The sequence below is a fragment of the Dermacentor albipictus genome, chromosome 6 (genome assembly GCF_038994185.2).
Source record: "Dermacentor albipictus isolate Rhodes 1998 colony chromosome 6, USDA_Dalb.pri_finalv2, whole genome shotgun sequence".
In the NCBI taxonomy this organism is placed as follows: Eukaryota; Metazoa; Arthropoda; class Arachnida; order Ixodida; family Ixodidae; genus Dermacentor; species Dermacentor albipictus.
Genome location: NC_091826.1, coordinates 22,263,787 through 22,285,059, shown reverse-complemented (window position 1 = coordinate 22,285,059; position 21,273 = coordinate 22,263,787). Strand labels below are relative to the sequence as shown.

At 50.9% G+C, this 21,273-nt stretch overlaps 1 protein-coding gene across 3 annotated transcripts in view; it reads left to right on the top strand.

The window, feature by feature from the left end:
• Positions 1 to 21,273, top strand: part of Fak (protein tyrosine kinase 2 Fak) — an 83,761-nt gene that overhangs the window by 14,076 nt on the left and 48,412 nt on the right. Inside the window, exon 1 of one of the 3 annotated variants that reach the window (XM_070540093.1) lies at positions 17,460 to 20,238. The exons of 1 other annotated variant lie outside the window; for it this stretch is intronic. In XM_070540093.1, the coding sequence (XP_070396194.1) occupies positions 20,096 to 20,238 (143 nt within the window). In that variant the 5' untranslated portion in view covers positions 17,460 to 20,095. Of the gene's footprint in view, positions 1 to 17,459; positions 20,239 to 21,273 lie in introns of those variants that run through there. One more of the 3 variants, XM_070540095.1, reaches the window with a different exon arrangement.

Sequence of the window (21,273 nt, the reverse complement as noted above, 5' to 3'; positions counted from 1 at the left end):
ACAAGAAGAAAACACACACAAAAAAATCTCAAATCCTGTCATTTCAATCCGGCAGTTACGCCCGGAACTATATCTTCCACTGCGCAAGGATATGGCCTGTGTACGCTTCGCACTTTCGGCAGCGCTGCAAACGACTGCTGAGCTGTGAGACGGAGCATAGCTGCGGCACCGTCTCGTGGTAACCATCTGCGTTATCGGCGAGTGTATGCGCATGCGCAGTGCCAGCATGGTTACCACGAGACGGTGCCACAGCTATATATATATATATATATATATATATATATAATCACCACCACCGTACAACTTTTTTCGTACCAATCAGCCGTGCGGTAACGCGATAATCCTTGTGCTACAGTATGCTTATAAATTGCTTTTTGTGCGTGTGTGCGGGGCGGAATGATTCAATGCGGCTCTGTTCCGTGCTCAAATGCGGCCTGGGATCGTACTTTCTGTTGTTTTCGGAGCGATCCGCCGCGGTGACGAAGCCTGACGTCGCCGAAGTTCTCCGCTTGAGATGACGCTGGCTTCCGCGAACGCGCCAGGAAGGACCGGCCAAGTGCCGCCGTGTCTGTGTGCGTATGTAACTCACGCAGTGTGTCGTCGGTGCGCGCTTCTTTCCGATGGTCGCAGGAGTGAGTACGGTACACGTGGGGTAAACCTGTTTCCCCTCTCTTGAGAGAGCCTGGCGCGCGCGCGCGTCAGGCACGAGTGGTTGCATTCATCGGGGGGTCTGCCCCTTGTCTTGGCTCCGGCACAGCGACGGCGTCGTGAGTGGAATGTCGTTACGGGACCGATGAAGCCGAGCAGAACCGAGGACGTCCCTCCCCTGGAGCGATGCTAGGCTTAGCGGAATTAGATAAAGACACAGCGAATCGAGCTGGAGTGAGCTCGTGCCTTTACCGCTGAACATTTGCTTTGAAATGCCTGCTGGTGCGCGCTTGAAGTGTGGGAACTGTATACGGAAGACTGAATGCTCCATGAGGCGCCTTCGTCCGTGTTCGTAAGGACGGATTCATTTTACATGGCCTTTCTTTTCTCATCGTCTTTCCTCCCCGTTCCTCAGTGCACAGTAGCCAGTCGTGCAGTTAGTCCAACATCTCCCACTCCCTCTCATAGATTTAGGTGCGCGTTAAAGAACCCTAGGTGGTCCAAATTTCCGGAGTCCCCCGCCACGGCATGCCTCATAATCGAATCTTGGTTTCGGCACCTAAAAACCCCAAAATATAGTTATAAATCTCTCTCTCTCTCTCTCTGCGCATTAAGTCCTCTGTGATACTCGGACGAAGCTGGGACTTGGCACACAGGTCCGGTGAATTAGGGCGCTGGCCCGGCTCTCCTTCCGACTCTTAGTCCCACCTGCGATATGTTATGTTTTCTTCCGCTTTCATCTCCATTCACGTCATTTATCTTGTTTATATGTTTACATTGAATTACCTTCCCCGATGTTTTCTTTGGCTTCGTTGTCTGTTATGTTGCGAGATATGGTTGTTACAAGAAAAAAAAAAGATGAGCTCCTCAGTTCTTTCTTTTTTTTGTGCTCTCGCTCCTTGTCATAGTATTGTATGAGAATGTATTAACAAAACATTACCTCTTGCGACGCGTTGCTGGGTATATACGGTTATAACGAATTTCGTTACATCGAATTGCGCGCGGCGTAGCGGCATGCGCGCTGTCGTAGTTAAGTGACGCGGCGCCGAGCTGACAGGAGAGGCTTGGGAGCTTGATGCTTTTTTCCCTCCCTTCTTTTTCTTTTCTTTCTTTCTTTATTCTCGCTTCGTCGTCGCTATAGTTCGTTGCGACGCGTTCGTCTCCGTTCGGTCGTTTTCTTGCCTTCTCGCATTTCTTTCCTCTCGATCCTTCATTCCTTTCTTCCTTTCTTTTCTTTCTTCCTTCCTTCCTTTCTTTCTTCCTTTCTTTCTTCCTTTCTTTCTTTCTTTCCTTCTTTCTTTCTTTCTTTCTTTCTTTCTTTCTTTCTTCTAACGCTACAGGGATTTGTAGGCCGGAAGTGCCCTTCTCAGCTGGGGGTCTTCGTAGTGCACTCTCGGCGTTCCTCTTTTGGCTGCCATGCTGCGTTGTTGTTACTCGGGGGTATACAGAGCGCGGAGGAGGGGGAGAGGAGACGGGGAACGTCGTGTGCCGGATACTCGAGTCGCTGTCGAGGGATCCCGCGCGTCACCCGAGACTCTTGTTTCGTTGGAATGTGCTGCTTGCAGACACTTAAGAAGAAAAATAATCACTCGTTAGTTTCGTTATGCTTAACGAAAGAGTGACGTGAACGAGAACTCGTTTGCATTAAAAAAAAAAAGCGGGTAAGTCGCCGCTCGTAACAGTCGCTAGAATATGGGGTAGTCTATTCCATTCTCTCTTTTGTGGTTCGCGGAAAAAAGAAAAGAAAAAGGAAAGACGACGTGTTGAACAGATCTGCCTCGAAGCTAATTTCTTTCGCCTTGCTCGCGCAATCTAAACGCGATGATGCGTAACGTTCGTCAATTTAGAAAGTGTGTATACCTATTTCTGTCGGGTGTCCCTGGTTATGAGTTCTCTTCTTCTTTTCTTCTTCTTTGCTGCCGTTTATTTTTTCCTACGCGCGATTGTGGAGGCTGACGAGAGGCGCACCCTTTAGCTCGTTTCAAGGCTGGCGCTCGCCTGCGAAGTCCGTGCTCGCGCCGTTCTGCGAAAAGGACCAAAAAGAAAAGAAAAGAAGCCCGCTCATTCGTCCGCCAGGGTCACGTGGAGAGCAGAGAGAGAGAGAGAGAGAGTGGTGGTGCGACGTCGCGAGAGCGGGAAGCGATGGCTCATCTCCAATCTCCGCTCATCAAAGGAAGCCCGCGGCTATGGGGACGCCGGCGTTGCACACAGCCATGTCGCTAAAGCCCCTACATGCCGCTGGTGTTGACACCGGCACTACGTCGAGAGAGAGGGGGGTGTACGACGACGCGGCTGGCACACTTTAAAGGGACACTAAAAAGAAAATGCATCGGGCCTCTAGTTAGGTCGACAGGTCGTTCGTCTAGAGGTCTATCGTAGCTTTTCCGTTGCGCCGTTATGCGATTTCCGTGGCGCAGGAAATTGCAACCGAAGCTGACCGAGCTAGCCGCAAGCTCCGCTGCTGGCTCGGTCTATTTGAATCTGCCGCTCCAAAACGGACGAGTTGACGCGATGCCCACGTGACGCCTCCGCTCTGCCGCTCTCCGTGAATCAGCCAGTGCTGACGTCGCGCGAGGGGTGCCGTAGTCTGTAATAAACAGGTGGCGCCTCCCCGATTTTCCATTTCCGTAATTATGGCGCAATAAAAAAAAAAAGTTTTTGCTACAGATGACGAATTAACGCTGCGAGCCCGGTACTTCCAAGTCATGAACGGCATGCGCGTTTTCAGGATGACAGAGCATTCTCGACAGGAAAGTAACGAGCGCAGCGTTTTCATGAAAGGAAATGCGGGCAAGACAGATGACGATTATTGTTGTGTCGCAAATATACCCTCCAAAGGGTGTAAACTTTTCTTACACTCTTAAAACGGTTGCACCCTTTGGGGTGTGTATTTGTCCCAGAACAATAATCGTCATCTACCTTGCTTGCGTTTCCTTTGCTGAAAACTCAGCGCTCGCTACTTTTCTGTCGAGAATGCTGTGTCACGCTGATAACGCGCATGCCGTTCGTGACTTGGAAGTACCGGGCTCGCACCGTTAAAGAAAGGAAATGCTCGCAAGTTTACTTTTTTGGTTTCTTGTGTTTACGGTTTAATGTTTGCTTACGAGTGACGCCCTATAGTATCACCTAGCATAGCCTTTTGCTGAAAACTCAGCGCTCGCTACTTTGCTGTCGAGAATGCTGTGTCACGCTGATAACGCGCATGCCGTTCGTGACTTGGAAGTACCGGGCTCGCAGCGTTAAAGAAAGGAAATACTCGCAAGTTTACTTTTTTTGGTTTCTTGTGTTTACTGTTTAATGTTTGCTTACGAGTGACGCCCTATATTATCACCTAGCATAGCCTGACGCTAGTCAAAATATTTAGGAGCAAGAAACGACGGTTTTTTTCTGTGCTATTCTCTTTTGTACTGCGCTTACGGGCAAAAGTATTCGACATAACTACCACCTGAATGTGCCATTATAGAGTGTACGCGACAGGGATTGTTTAGCCATTCTCCCTCGTGAACGCAGCTTGTGGCGGATTCCCACAGCGGACGAATCGGTGACGTCACGACGACAGGGACCCGTCGTCCGCCCTACGAAACGTGATCGTACGACGGATGCTGGGACGGAAAGAGAGAACAAAACTCTCGACGGTATATACAGGTCGACGGCAAGCGCCAACCACGACAGCTATATATATATGCTTCGCGGAATGTCTTGTTCTCTATAAGCGTTCCCATATGTGGTTCAGAACGTTGTGCTGCTTGCCGTGTTGGGCTAATACGAATGCAACACAGGCTCCGCCCACAAATCCCTTGTGAACTGTGCCTCTGCGCTCCGAAACCTGTAGTTACCGGAAGACGGAGCCGATATTGAAAAACGCTCGTCTCCGCTGTGACGTCACGACAATGAGCGAACGTAATTGGCTAGCGCGTCTGTATACTGTTTTTCGTCAAGGATAACAGTGATGCTTACGCCATCATACATTGTGTATATGCTGTCACTTATTTCAGAATATTCCTATGTACGTAATGCGCTGAATTAATCAAGAGAGCGTTCTATACCGATGGGCACAAAGCCGTAGCGTGTCAATTAACGAGCGTTGTAGTGTACCAGCTCGTGTCAACCGATCCACCTTGTTTTTCGAAACAGCTTCGCTTACTCTCGCGCGGCTTCCTCCTTAAAACAAATAAGAGGGCCTTGTTGGATTTCGTTAATTATTGTTCCGCTGCTAAACGCGCCGCCGGCTTGCACAGCGACGCTGGCGCGCAGACACTACACCCCCCCCCCCTCCCCCGTCTTCCACACACGCACCTTGGAATGCAGTCAGACCTCGTTATAACGGAACGATATGTTAGGGAATAGTGAATTTAACGAAGCAAGTGAGATGGGGACTGCTGAAATCCCCATAAATATCGATAGTGAGGCGCATACAATAATGGATTTGACGAAGTAATGTATATAACCAGTAGTTCATTTTACCAGTTCGACATATCAGTAGTTCGGTACCAGTAGTCTGTGCTCTCTCTCTATAGAGCGAGTACGGACTACTGGCACTTCTAGCTGGTACTGTTTTGAGCACAGTACTGTAAAAACCTCGTTATAACGAAGTTAGAGGGTGAGTCAGATTTACCTCGTTATATCCATTACTTCGTCATATCCATTATTGCATGTACCGCACTATCAGTATTTATGGGGATTACAAGAGGGAATCTCACTTCGCTAAATTCACTATCTTTTATATACCACTTCGTTATAACGAGGTTTAACTGTATTGCTAGGTGCGTGTGTGGAAGGGGGGAGGTAGTATCTGCGCGCCTGCGTCGCTGCGCAAGAGAGAGAGTGCAAGAGACAAATGAATGCAAGAGCATCGAGCGGCCCTGGTAACCATGCATGTCCGCGTCGTGCTGCGTTGTCGTAAAGCTGTTCAGTGCACGAACTTGGCTTCCTTGACGTCTTCCTGTGTGGCTCTCTGTGGTCGCGCCGGTTCAGCCGACCATACTTCTTGGGTCGTGCGACATTTTACTTTCTTTCTCTCTTTAAAGCTTTCTCTAAACCCCATATTTCACGCCTCCGAGCCCGTGCCTTATCGCGGCCCAACGCGCCCGCGTGCGGTTTTTTGGAAAGTTCTCCACCCAAAACCTGTTGTACGGCTCCCGTAGCATTTCACGGAAACACTGTAGCTCGTCGTCGGCGTCACATATATCTTCTTCTACAAAATTTACAAGCGGGAACTCTGACGTTAATGCCTGGCTATGTATAATTCAGACGGCTTGTAGTCACACTGCAGATTTGTCGCTTTGGAGAAAGTGTCGAGTTGCAAGTGCCAACAATTCGTAACAGACTATGGATGCGCGCAGACTCCTGTGTCCCGTTGCTACGTTTATAAAAGCATACACTTTCTTGGAAGTATAGAAAGATAAGGCCTAATAAACAACCTCGTAAGAGCATCTTACGAATCTCACGTAGCATCTTACGTGGAGGCACGGGCGTGAAGATTAGGCAAATCCACCAGTCAGCCATTTCAATCAGTCAGATTTTGTTTGTTTCTTAAACGTACGCAATAACATCCTATCTTCATACCGTGAGTACCCGAAAAACTCTTTCGAGGGTCTTAGCAGGAGGTCCGCTTGTTAACATATGTGCCCACTAATAAATGAACTATATACAGGACAAAAATAAATACAGATGTTGCAGCAACTTTTGTTACAGATACGTTCCTTCTTCTTTTTTTTTCGTTGCCGTAGGAGTGAATTTTGGAAGTTGGACAGGTGACAGTGAACGTGTCGCTCAAACAAACAAAATGCACCGTGCACCCATAATTCCTATATGGCAGTTTCGCGATCTCGGGGCCTGATCTCTCTCTCTCTCTCTCTCTCTCTCGTAATTTGTGTGGGAAACTGTGCTTCGCGTCCTCTGCGTGACGTCGCCAACGCTGCCTGCAGATTCTGCGGCCCACGGCATCGTCGGTCTCGTCTTCGCGGTGGGGACGGGTTTGGCAGCCGCGGCGGGGGGGGGGGGGCGCAGTGGGGGGAAGGAGTTCGGGCCAGTCGCGCACGCGCGTGTACACGCCAGATAACGCTCGAGCGCGCGTCCCTCTTCGCCCTTATCGGGGCCGGAAGACATTGGCGTTGTGTCACATGCTATCTCGCATTGTCGCCTCGATCTGGCAGCGCTGCGGGCGAGGCTGTCTTGCGTGACTCCGTTTAACCTCTGGTCTGGCCGGCATGCCAGAGACAACCCCCCCCCCCCCCCCTCCATCCTTCCTTCCTGTTTATACTCGTTTATGTTGTCTAATTTATTGGCAGACGCTATCTGCGTTGCCCGGTTCGTTCGTTCGTTCGCTATGGATGTGCACTGCGTCGCGTTGCTTTGGGGTCGCGTGCACGTGTAGTACGTGCAGAACGAGGTTGTCGTGAATAGCTTACTGGCAATTTTCTTCTTTTCTTTTTCCTTTTTTTTACGCGTGCTTCGTTTTGTATACCTGCAGAGCTTCTTCCTCACCTTCTGTGTCTTGGCGAATTTGACGACATCTTGTCGAGCCACCCACTATAGCTGTATCTGTTATAACGATCGCCGCATATGTTTAACATAGTTCCATAGCAGAGGCGCTCGAGAGCGCATGCGCGTGAACGCGTCCAGGAGCGAAGGGGCTGCGCTGGGTGTCCCGACTCCGCACAGTGGCACTGTTTACAGAAGAGGGTTGTAGCGCCGAAAAAACACAACACACAGCAAGCGAGACGGGACAGGCGCCTGTCCCGTCACGCTTGCTGTGTGTTGTGTTTTTTCGGCGCTATAACCCTCTTCTGGAAACATGCACCAACTAGCACCCCAACCAGTATTAATTACTCTGGCACTGTTTAGTTCATGTAGAGTGTAGCCGGCATGCGAGGCCTGACTTGCGTATCAAAAAAGAAAAAGAAAAGAAAAGAAAGCAGAACTTGTCTCACGATGAATGTGGGCGTTTATCCGGCCGATTAACGTTGAAGCAGTGTCGCGTGACACTCCGTATTGACGATTTCTTCAATTCTGTGTATAGCTGATTGTTTTTTTTTTTTCGTTGTAACCGTAACCGACGTCTTCAATTCTCTGTATACCTCAACGTTCCTCACTCTCAATGCACGTTCTGGTCCAGTTCTGTTCACTTCTACCGCACTCGGCTGCTTTCGATGCCGACTTTTTAACTTATCTGTAGCTTATATATTTCCGTTTTCTGTTGCCGACTTTGTTCACTTCTTGCTTCTTGTCCTGCTTGTCTACCCAGACACTCCATGTCGAAAGGCACATAGCAGTTCTGGAGGATTGGCCAAGAATGTTCTCTCTCGCGCGCGCACACACACACACAAACACACACAGAGTGACTAGTGTCACATGCTCAGTTGTACACACCCAATGGCCCATGCATGTTGTTTATTCGGACACATACGGCCCCCGTGTTGTCGTGAAATAGGTTAGATACGGACATACCGAAAAGCGCGTGGAGTTCCCAAAGAATGCCAATCGCTTTCAAAAGTCGCAGAGTTTTTTTTTTTTTTTTTATGGGCTAGCTCGCGCGCGCGACATTGACCACGAGTGGCCGTATACGTAGGAGCGTCTCGGCGCAGTCGGCCGACTGCGGCCAAAAAAGCGGTTTTCGCGACAAGAATTAAACGCGGGGAGGCGCTTATACTTTCACAACCTCCGAGGATATGCTGCGTTTAGCACTTGGCTGCGTAACGGCAGTGAGAACCGACTTGAAAGACGAATTACGTTTCTATATATTAGCTCCAACGTTACTGTAGGTTAGCTTTGGTCGCCTTCTCCTCGTAGTCGCAAACATCGCCATATATAGTTTTTTTTCCATAGTTCTCTCCGTCGCCCTTACGTCGCGAAAAAAATTGAGCGAGCATAATTTACTGGCGCGTTCATGTAAGCTTGGACAGCGGTGGATTTGCTTTATATACTCTTAGGGCTGTCGCCCACTATCGTGCTTCTCATCAGAGCTCCTTTACCAGGGCGCAATAGTAAGCAATATATTATGATATAGTGTGTGATTAAGGCGTCCAGCGCTCGCACTATATCCTATGGGGCGATGCCGAGACACACGGCGGTGGTGACGAAACTGTCGTGCTGGCAGGCAGCCTCGCCGTCTCGGTCGCGTGGTCTCGGTGCCTTTCGAGCAAAGGATCGCCCACACCTGCATGCGGCGGCGCCACCAAAGGGTTGCGCGAGAAGACCACCGTGGGCTGGTGGAATGCGCCCTCCCTTCCCGCCTCCTCTCCCCGCTTTCACAACTCACGGGAGCGGTGAATGAAAAGTGCGCCGGAAAATTGGGCTCTGGCGCCGCGTCGGCCGCCCTTGCCACCATCCTGTAGAGGCGCCGTGTACACACAGACAGACAGACGGACGGACAGACAGACAGACAGACAGATGGACGGACGGACGGACGGACGGACGGACAGACGAACGCACAGACAGACAGACGGACGGACGGACGGACGGACGGACGGACGGACGGACGGACGGACGGACGGACAGACGAACGCACGGACAGACGAACGCACAGACAGACGAACGCACAGACAGACGAACGCACAGACAGACGAACGCACAGACAGACGAACGCACAGATCGACAGACAGACAGACAGACAGACGAACGCACAGATCGACAGACAGACAGACAGACAAGAAACTTTAATTGGTCCGAAGGGACTACGTTGTCGTAGTCGCGGGCCGCACCCGCGCCGGGGGCGGAAGACCGTGATCTTCAGCCCTGTCGCAGGCCCTTAGGACAGCCCGAAGCTGGACTTGGAGGTCGTCGCTCTTGACGGCTTCATCCCAGTCTTCTTGCCTGTTGAAAGGCGAGTGGCGCAACGCAGAACATTGCCACAGCATGTGGTTCAAGGTAGACCGTTCCTCGCCGCAGTCTGGGCAGCGGGGATCCACACCCGGAGTGTAGTGGCTCAGCCTTGAGCGAGGACGGAAAGCCGTGTACACAGCTTTGAAGATGCCGGAGATCCTCTTTTTTAATTCGTAACGATTCTTAGGTGGCTGGTCCGTGAAATCTGTCCGTCCGTCCGTCTGTCTGTCCGTCCGTTACGCGTAACGCTATGCGCTCCATAAAGAAAAACAAACAAACAAACAAACAAACCAGAAATTCGAAAGGAAACCTGGTCGTGGTGGTGGGTTTCGAACCTACGACCCCACGCTCAGAAGCCGGGTGTCTTACCCACTGGGCTTTTTTTTTTTTTACATGGTGTTTATTACAATGAATGAAACTATGTATGTACAGGAACTATTTACGACATTATGAGCACCAGGTGGTTATAACCGATGACAGGTCAACGAGCAGTACACAAAAAAAGGAAAACGTCACACAAAGCAACATCTTACATCACAAGAAAAGCTCAGAAGAAGAAGTTTAATGCCTAATCAAAAGCATATAACAATCCGGCTGACATTCATTTTGACCCGCTGTGGTTGCTCAGTGGCTATGGTGTTGGACTGCTGAGCACGAGATCGTGGGATCGAATCCCGGCCACGGCGGCCGCATTTCGATGGGGGCGAAATGCGAAAACACCCGTGTACTTAGATGTAGGTGCACGTTAAAGAACCCCAGGTGGTCGAAATTTCCAGAGTCCTCCACTACGGCGTGCCTCATAATCAGAAAGTGGTTTTGGCACGTAAAACCCCATAATTACAATTACATTCATTTTGATCGTAATTTACCTTTAAGTGCGTAATCATTTCAGAGAAATGCGATCTGGCGGAAACTGTTCCTTATGTATTTCGGTCTTGCATACTACCTGTTCCTTTTTTTTTGTGCGCGTTCATTCCGAAGCATGTCCAGCGTGTCCTATATATTTTTCTAGGGGGGGGGGGGAGGTATCGTATGTCTGAATATGCTTAACAGCGTGTTCGGACGTAACCGCGTATGGTGCGATGTGCGACACATGCATAGCTCGATAGTGATCATGTATATAGATGTTACTGGGGCTGCTAGATGCATATATAATCAGGTCGTTATTGTGCGTTTCAGCACTGTCGCGCAGGCTTCCTCTAATCCGTTTAGAACGAACGTACCGTTAAGGTTCGCGATACTCGGATATATCGAATTACTTGATATGCCGAACTATATTTAGGACGCGAAGCAATTCATTATAAACCGGGGGTCCTATAGTTGCATACGCCTAATGTGTCGGACGCCAGGTCGTACCGCGAGTCTCCTGAAGTATATACAGTGCGTCCCAGCTAAGGTTAGCCAAACTGTTCGTAAATAAACAGTGTAAGGCACAGTTATTTAAAAAAAGAAACTACGGCATTTGTTTGTCAGAGGTCTGACGAACGAGCACCGTAGGTCTTAAAATTGTACCTTGCATCGTGTTTCTTAAACCTTGTTTATTTCTTTTTTCGTCGAAGAACTTGGCTAAGGTTATAGCTGGAGCACCCTATACTATATTTCTCACGCGGGGCACGCGTCGAAAGCGATGTGCTCGTACGCATACGCAGATGGTTTCGTCCCCCCTGGAAAGAAGGACTGAAAAAAAGTAAAGTAAGAACACGATCGAGGCGCGTCATTGCCGGCGTTCTCGCGGAGCACGGAATCGTGTGAAGGTCAAGGCGCTTTCCAACCTCGAAGGAGGCCGGGGGTGGGGGGTGGGGGGGGTGAGCTGCGGCAAAAGATGGGACGCTTTGCTCGTTCCTCACTCGGTTCGGATAGAGTCAGTGACCGCGCCTGCCAGCTCGCCAGCCATGCACGCGCGTTCGCGGCCCCTCGATAACACGTAATAGAAGAAGGGGCGCGGTATACACGCCTCCTCCTCTTCTAACGTTTAGTTCGTGATTTCGTCTCGTCCTCCCTCTCCCCCACCCTCGCCTCCTCCCAACGCCACGCACCCGTGTACGCTCTCATCTTCCTGGGCGGGGTTGGGGAGGGGGGGGCGTGTATAAATTTAGATGACGGGTGCGTCGCCGGCGCCGCTTGTCATGCTCGCCCCGGAAGGATGCGAGCGTGTCTTCGACGAACGCGCATTCTCGCGGCGTCGGTGCGTTCAAAGGCCGCGAGAGAGTCGCGATGGCTTCGTTTACGCGAAGTCGACGCGAGCGCGGATCGGAAGTGCTGGAGCGAGGAAACGCGGCAGCGGCAGCGAGCGAATTGACCGACCGACCTTCGCGCTGCTTCTCGCATCAATGCGAACTATATAAGCCGCGAAAACACAGCGCGCGGTCTCTTGTCGCCGTCGCAGATGGCTTTCAAGATAGCGGCGGCCCGGAGTTGAATCCCCTCCTCCCCGATCACTCCCCTCTCCCCTGGAACATTGCGCGCGACGGAAGACGGCGCGCTTCCGGCCTCCTCCCCCCGCTTCCCTCGCTTGCGTGCGCCAGACTGAGCCGCGATCGCCTGCTCACTCTCTCACATATACAGTACACGGCGCGCTACGACGATTTTATCGCCCTCGGACTTTATGCGAAACCTCACGGCGATGCTGACGGCATAAAGGCGCATGGAATGTCTCTATAGTTGCTATCGCAATCATCATCATCATCATCATAATCATCATCAGCCTGGTTACGCCCACTGCAGGGCAAAGGCCTCTCCCTTACTTCTCCAACAACTCCGGTCATGTACTAATTGTGGCCATGCCGTCCCTGCAAACTTCTTAATCTCATCCGCCCCCCTAACTTTCTGCCACCCCCTGCTACGCTTCCCTTCTCTTGGAATCCTGTCCGTAACCCTTGATGACCATCGGTTGTCTTCCCTCCTCATTACATGTCCTGCCCATGCCCGTTTCTTCTTCTTGATTTCAACTAAGATGTCATTAACTCGCGTTTGTTCCCTCACCCAATCTGCTCTTTTCTTATCCCTTAACGTTACACCTCTCATTCTTGTTTCCATAGCTCGTTGCGTCGTCCTCAATTTGAGTAGAACCCTTTTCGTAAGCCTCCAGGTTTCTGCCCCGTACTGGTAAGACACTCACCTACGGGGCAGAAATAATCGCAATAAGAAGGTTTAAGTAATGAGCCTTCATTTTCTCTACCAGTAACCAACCTCCTACCGCGAAATAAACGAAAATAGAGTTCCGAAAGAATACTAGATCACGTTGCGTTCTCTAGCAGGGTGTCGGAACGAAATGTTTTTTCTTTCTGGTTTTAGTTTCGTTCCACTGGAAAGCGTTCCGTTTGGGTTCAGCTGTTTCGTATTTGCCCACTTTCCCCTTGAACCGAAAACCGATCAAAAATATTTCGGTTTCACTCCGAAAAGAAAATAATATAAATTTTTAGATTAGGGCACGCAAGCGGCTTGCGTACGCAAGAGCTAGGGGGCCACAGTACTACGCATGCGCAGACACTAGACAGCTTTAGTTTAGCGTACGCAACTATAGCGTACGCTATACGCTATAAAATAGCGTGCGCTAAGTAGCGCACGTTTTCTACAATTTTAGTTGGCCGACGATATCTTCGGATCTCTGAGGCCATATTCCGTCGTTGCGGCTATTTCGCGCCTGTAGCGATAAGTGGCGCTGACATCTCGAACGTTCCTTTCGTTAGGCTTCGACTCGTTCGAAACGAGAAGCGATCTCGAAAACACCACGAAGTTATCCATAATACTCTGTCGTCGAAGCGGCCTGAGACTAAGCGAAAGCCGTTTACACAGTCATTTGCTACGAACGAAGTGCATTTTACAAAAGCAACGCCAAATTCAATTCGAAGCGGGCAGCCGGGATCGCCGCCATGTTTCCCGCAAACTCCGCAAACCCCACAAAAACGCTAACGCTAACTCGTTTGCGTTGCGTACGCCCGCTATACCCGCTATTTCGTTTAGCGTTCAGCGCATGCGCAGTAATGACCCGCTATTGTTTAGCGTACGCAATGGAATAGCGTACGCTATACTAAAGCTGTCTACTTACGTCTATGTGTGCTCATGTGCAGTACCATCGCCCCTAGTTCTTGTGTACGCGAGCCGCTTGCGTGCCCTAACCTAAAACTCTGAATGAATGAATGAATGAATGAATGAATGAATGAATGAATGAATGAATGAATGAATGAATGAATGAATGAATGAATGAATGTGTGGTTTTTATTGGCACAAGGGCCAGTTATGGTAACCTAAAACTCTCTAATAACGTTTCGGTTAGGTTTTCGTTGCGGGCACAAATATCGTCTTTTTTCCTCATTTTTCGCTTTGGCTTTTCGTTGCCTTCCGACACTCTGCTCTCTATAGTGCATACCTTTTTTTAAAAGACACCGTGAATCAGTGTATTGGAGGTTGGAATGCGCAACATTTTGACGAGACACACAGAAGAGACACGCACCACAGAGTGCTACTTGCAACTATCGTTTTATTCCCTTGTCAGTGGAATAAATACAGGAAGATGCTCAGGGGGGAGGGCGGTAGCGACAAAAAAACAAACAAAAAACAAAAACAGTTTTGACAAATGCTTTGACACTTGGAATGTTGCACATTCCAACCTCCAATATGCTATACCAACACGCCCAGTCGTCGACCTCTACAAGTGAATCAGTGGTCACGTGAGCGGTGGCTGCATGTTGCGCGCTCGTTCTCGCCCACATGAATCACGCAACGCGCACGCGCCACGTGAACCGCACACCGCCGACACCGGGACGCGACTGCGTCGTGCCTGAAGGGTTCGCGTTGCCTTGCCGCGCGGGGATCGTCGTTACGCGAAGGACTAGTCGCGCCGGAAAACCTGCGGCGATGAGACATGCTCTTCCGAAGACGGGTCTCGAGTGGCCGCCCCGGTGAAGTGTCTCCGGTGCTTGTTGCCGTGCGGGGTTCCACAGTGCGGGCATGGAAAAAAAAAATGGCTGCGGCTTAGCCAAGGTTAAGAGGAAGCTTTAGCTCGGGCCCAACTCCGACGCGGCCTATTCAAATACATGTAAAAACGCAAAAACGTTTTTCTGAGCTAACCCCTGGACCGATTTTAATGAAATTTGTTGCTTTTGAGAGAGAAAGTTAAATTCTAGTGACTGTTGGAGGCGGAATTTTGATTTAGCGCTAGCATTTTGTTAAAGAGATTTACAAAATTTCAGAAGTTTGAAAAAAAAATAGAAGCACGAAGTTTACAAACTAATAGCTCTGCATCAAGAAGAGATATCACGGTTCTGTAAACGGCATCCATTAGATCATTCAAAGCGGACAAATTTCATATGTCATTTTACATATTACGTGAGTTTGTTACGTTGTTTACGAGGGTTCTGCAAAAGTTGTAATTATGTATTAATAAATTTCTTGAGATTCATGTATAAGATGTCAAATTTGTCCGATTTAGATGCGCTATTAAGTACAATTCACAGAATTGCGATATCACCTATTCTTGCTGAGTTACAGAGTTGTAAACTTGATAGTTTCGTTTTCTGAAAATTTGCGATTTTTGCCACTTGATGAAATGAACGCTACAATTTTTAATAAAGAATTTACGACCTAAATCGACAATTCGAAACCATCAGTCACTAGATTTTAAGTTTTTCTTTTAAATGCAACAAACCCCGTCAAATTTATTGCTGTGGCTGCCGAGAAAAACGAATTCTCCTTTTACATGTATTTAGATAGGAGCACCCGAGCTAAAGCTTCCTCTTAAGCCCAGGATGCGAAGCATACTAGCCTTTATTTTAGTTGTTGAACCACTGTTTAGCTTGGTGAACTGCTGTTGCTTGGCTATATTTGGTTCGGCTAGACGAGGAAACAACTCATGCAGGCGAGCGCACGAGCTGAGACCCGGCTATGTAGCTACGCGGCCGCAAGCGAGCGCACGAGTTGAGCCTCCGCTTTTGCAGCTGTTATGACGTCATATGGTAGCTACGCGGCCGCGCGCGGCGCAGCAAGGAAGAGCGTGGTTGTGCGGCTAGTATGCTTCGCATAAAAGCTCGCCAGAACGAGAAGGCTGTAGACACGCGTGGTATAAACAGGAAGCAAGAACACCCGTGTCATTTTCGTTCGTATTGTGTGTGTATCTTTATGTATATATTAACTTCAAACCGGGATCGGGTGCCGGGCATTACAATGCGCCTCAATGAATGGTTCAGCCAGCGCCGGAAAAAAAATTAGCTGTGCTTTCGTGCCATATCGGCGTGATGGTGTTGGGGACTGGGAGGCCGCGGACAGCTTCGAGGATGTCGTTGAACGATTTCTACGAAGGTCCGTTGAAGAGGCCTTGTCAAGCGTATGTGCGCGCGGGGCAGCTGAGACGCGGGCACTGGGAGGTGTACATGTATAGTAAAACCCCGTTGTAACGAAGTTCAAGAGGGAGCCAGAGTTATATTCGTTATATCCGTTACTGTGTCTACTGGGGTGGGGGGTGGGGGGTGTATTTTGTAACAGTCCACTACGTGGACTCTTACAGAAAATAGCCCCCGCACTATGAATGTTGAAGGGGATGGGATTTCAAGAGGAATTTAACTTAATTCGTTATATCCGTTACTTCGTTCTATATATAGTTCTGACCAGAACTTTTTAAAAAGGAATACAGCTGATGTGGATTGATTGACACTGGCGGTTTAAAACGTTTCTCACAGCATGCACTGCGGCTGCGAGAGGCGCTGTAGTGTGGAGGCGGCTTCGTCGCTAATTTTGACCACCTGGACCGGTTCTCCTTAGCGTGCAACTAAATATGACTGCACGAGCGTTGTCGCCGCGCACTACCACCCTCGTCGGAATGCGGCCGCCTCGTCGGCAGTCGAACCAGCGACCTCCTCGTCGTCGTCATGCTTCACATCGCCGCGGTCAACGTCGCTAAAAGTCTTGGCGCGTCTTAGGAGAACCACCGAAGAGGCGTGACACCCGAGGTCAAGGGATGATACTCGGCAAGTGGGGAGAATGTTCTGTAGCATTGGAATAGTGTAGCAACGTTGGCAGCAACCACTGGAACACCCCTACCCTCCACCCCATCCCTTCCTGTTCGGCACCATTTCGTATAGAGAGACCCGCGAAGGAGCGAACGGGAAAAGCAGTCGGCGAACGCAAACCTGGCAGCTTAATGGAATAACCAAGAGATAATGATGATGACATGTGATGGATGATAAGCGGGGCGAACGAGAAAAGAAAGCTTCAACAGCCAGAGCCGTTTATCGTTCGCATTACGCTCCTAACTGCGGGTGTTTAACGAGTCGACAAAAGCCGGACCATTGCTCGCTTAGCCAACCCTGCATGCCGATCGCGAGTGCATACACTTCACGCGCGCGCGCGTGCGTGCATTCATGAATGGGCCCGCGCGCCCGTGGCAAAGGGTTGCTCCGTCCGGGCCGGCCGCGTTTCCTTTCTTTCCTTCTTTCTTTTCTTTTCTTTCTTTTTTTTTCTTACCTTTTCGCCCAGGTGCGCCGCCTCCTCGTGAGCGACCGACCGACCGACCGTCGACCCACGCGCCTCCACCGCCGCCAACGCTTTTACTTTCCGTCCGGCCGGCCGGCCTTCTCGGCAACCGGTCCTTCCCTGTGCCGCCCGTCGGTGGTCCGGCCGCTCGCTTATATTTCTCGGGAATCATTGGGTGCCCGCGCGCGCGCGCGCCTGCGGCAGCAAGCTAGCGCTCGGTGGTGTGTCGCGTGTACCACCATATACACGCAAGCGCGCGCCGTCGCACCTGCATGCATGCACCTTCTCTTTTTCTTTTTTCTGTTTCGCCTTTCTCTCGTATCACCAGCGCCGCTAACGGAAACGCGTTCGTTTTGCAGCGTTCTCGCTTCTCTCTCTCTCTTCTTATTGGCTTTCTTTCTCATTCGTGATCGGAGGTTGGCCCCATCTTTTCGTTCGCCCCCCTCCTCCCCGGCCGAGGATCGCAACAGCGTGGGCGACGGTCCCTCGCGAGCGGGGGACGCCGCGCCGCCGTCCTCGGTGTCTTTCGAAGTAGTGCGCGCGAGCACGCGGTGTGTCTTGCGAAGGCCTCCTCCGTCGGAATGGATGGGACACCGGCTCGGACCGGTCGGCTGTGACTCGGCTCCCCGCTTCGTTCGTGCGTGTGTCACGCGTAGTCCGCTCCCGCCGTGCGAGTGAATGAATTTGCGCCAGCTTCGGGAGAGTCGCCGCCTTCCGAGATTCCTCGTCTTCGGTTCTAATCCGAGACTCTTGGGGAGTCAAGCTGCGCGACCGAGTGACGTTTCGCGCGTGCGTTGTGCGCGAGTGGACGGAGTTGAGCGGTCGTCGTCGTCTTCGTCATCTTCCGTGGAAAGTGTCTCGTGGGAGAGCTTGTTGGTGCTCCGATTGTTTTTTTTTTTTCCCTGTGCGCGCGTTTTTTTCATTTGTGCGTTGTTTCATTGTGCGTGCGAGTCGTTGTGCGCGGGTTGGCGCGGCAAGAGGTGGTGGCGTGTGTGGGTGTCTGTGCACGCGGATGACGTTGCTTCTGTGTACTCCCAAGAGCAGCGCACACATTTTGTTTTTGTCTCTCGCCTCTCTTTCATTTTTTTTGTTTTGTTTTTGCGCCGGAGAGAGGTTTCTATCTGGTTTCCGGGGTTTTTTCGTCGGCGACCGATGTAGCCGCTCTACCTGGAATACTGCGCGACGAAGTCGCCCTGCCGTAGACGAAATCGTTGTGCGCGGTTACGTGGGACGTCCGATCGACGGTTTCTCGCGACGGGACCCGCCGAAAGTTTGAACGCCGTCGACGTTGTGCCGCTCGAGTAAGTCTTCCCTCGCTCCTTCCCGCGTCCACCGGAACAAGCGTATATACACCCGGCGAACCGGTGGGAACGTCAACACCCGCTGGATGCCGACCTACCAACGCGGCATAACACGAGCCGTTTGCGCGAACGTCGACTGACTGACGTGTCCTCTTGCTAAAAAAAAAGAAGAAAAGAAAAAAAAAACTCGCACCGGAGGGAAAAGCGCGCCCCCAGCTGCATTGGGTCCGCGGAGCGCCGTCTCTTTGCAAGGCATAATGAAACATCGTTCCAGCGCACAGTTGAACACGGACGAGAAGAGAAGGACAACACAAACGCCGGACCAACTAGCCCAGCTGTCCATACTTAGCGATATACTTTCCACAACCAACTAGCCCAGCTGTCCATTCTTTGCAAGGCGACGGTTCTGCATCTTCTCGGGACGACGATACACGCGAGACACCTAGGTGTCCACGGGCTTACGTACCGCTCACTTTTCTTCGTTCCCTGAACAAAGATAAACGTTCCACGGGAAGCCTTGTATCTCTCTCTCGTTCGGCGCCCCCCGCGGCACGGTGTTTCGATTTGAGAATTCCGTTGCGCGTTCGAACGGGTCGGTCTTGAGATAAGCGTCGCTGTTTGCTCGGTGGCCGTCGCGGAGGACGAACGGACACTCTGGCCGGCGTGATTGTGTGTGTGTGCGTGTGTACACCGCCGCGGCAGAGTCTTGTCTTCCGACGGGGGATGGCCAGCGGTCGCTTCAAGACGTCGCGACGCGTTGTCGGAGGAACGGTTCACCGCGGCGGCGGAGAAGCTCGCTTTTCTACGAGAAGTCGTTCCACGGTTCGCGGTTTGGAGACGCTTCGAGGCGCAGGCAAGCGCGCAACGGCACCGTCGTACCACGACGCGACGCCAGCTCTTTTAGGTGTCGTTGACCTTTAACGAGGTGCATGCGTCGGTATATGTATATAAGCTGAACATTCCGCAATATTAGCCGAGCTGTGACACGTGCCTTGCTGTGTCCGGAAGAACTGCGTTGTGATTGGAGTCGACAAAAAAAAAAAAAAAAAAAAACAAGTCGTCGTTTCAAGAGGTGCCAGGATTGTGCTCGTGCCTGTGCTCGTAGTTTACTGTCTTCTGATACACAGTTTTTGGTACATACGCTGTCGAAGGACCTGTATATGTATGTTCTCGCAACGCAGCATGGTTTTCGAAGACTGCTCGAAGAATTCGCTCGTCGGTGGGACTCCACGCGTCGGAAGGCAACGGCGCGTTTTCGAGAGGTTCGATTTTTCCGGAAAGCCGAGCGGTTTCGAAGGGATACACGCTTCTTCAAGTGAGTGCGCTCGTAAAAACTGTCTCGCGATGTTGCGGTGTATATACTCGACCCCCGAATGTGCTGATCAGTTTTCGTAGAAGAAATCCTTTTTTAAAAAAAGAATAGGGAGTGGAAGCGAACGTTGCCACGAAAGACTGTCGCCGAGAAATCGCGCGCTCCGTTTCGGTGAGAATCCTCGATTTCCCCGAAGACCCGCCGAAGTGACCGGAAGAACTGAAACGCGTTGTATACCGTGCACGAGCACTGGTTGGAAAGACTATAAAAGCACGCGTCTGAGGACGCGGCTTCGCGTGTGCCGAGCGTCTTGGAACTGAGTGTTCGCGAAAGCTGCGGGAATACTGGAAAGGAAGAAGCCCCCGGGACATACAACCGAGGCACCGAAGAAGACTGCGACGCCCGAATACCTGTCAACGCGCGAGATCCCTTCGGAAGAGGAGGAACTTGTGCTCGGTGGATGTTGGCCAGTTTCAAGCGTCTGCCGCTGACCTGACGCGAGGTTCGCAATTTCGCGTGGTCCCACCCTGCGGCATGCCATGACATGCTCAGATGGTGCCTGGCCTCCTGCTGCTGGAGGGACGACACTTGCTGCGGCTTCGCGGGCGTCGAGCGCGGACTGGCCCAGCGCAGCGACGAGAGGACGGAGTCCCTGCTCTACTGGCGTCCGCCGCCGCGTTTCGTCAGGTATATACACATGCACATGCTTGAGACTACGGAAACACTGCAGGTATATACATAAGTATATGTACGCAGCGGTGTCCCGCCGATCGAGGTGGCTATTTGTGGCGCGGCTCTTGCCTGCGCGAGGAGCACGAGGGTTCGATTCCCTGTTGCGGTGGATACCGCATTGCGAAGAGGGGGGCGGGAGGGGTCGGGAGGCAAACGCGCTCGTGTGTCGCGCCTTGGGTAATGCGTATGCGTTAGAGAGATCCAACAGGTGGTCAAAAAAGCCATCGGGATATCCGTGCTACGGCGTCTATTCGTAGCCGCTGTGTCGATATCCAATCAATCAATCAATCAATCAATCAATCAATCAATCAATCAATCAATCAATCAATCAATCAATCAATCAATCAATCAATAAATCAATCAATCAATAGACTGAACTCCGGGATATTCGGTTCTGAATGTATAGAGTGGCACGAGTACATGTAAGATGACGACAAAACTGATGAAAGTAGTCGCCATATTTGCATTTCGGTTATTCTAGGCCGCGTTGACTGCGTGGCTGACTATGCGCATGTCGATGCTTCCGACTACGAAAACACTGCGGACAGGCACGGCTTTTGTCACACCACTTCGTACCTTTTCGCGACACGTTACGGTGAAAACTCCGTTGTCCACTGCGTTTTGTCTCTCTCTAAGGCTGGCCTTAGTTGTCCTAACCTCCGCTAGCTGTCGTTGCTAGAAAGAGAAAAAAAAAATTAAGATATCAAGGGCAGCGACGGTGAACCAGATTAACTGTCCGCTTAGCAACTCTGCATTGGCGGGAAGGGAAAACGGTAGGAAAACAAAAATGCGAAAAGGAGAGAAGATATAATCTGTCCTCACAAGCACTAGGAAGGTAGAATTGATAACGATTACTGTTTTTCGTTCAGTCCCAGTGCTTAAAACAAAACAAAAAAGAAAGGACTCCATAGCGTATTTAGAGCGATTCGGGCTGACGTCGGCTGCGATCAAGATTATTGCGAAGGTCTTACCACGGTCCTTCAATACAAA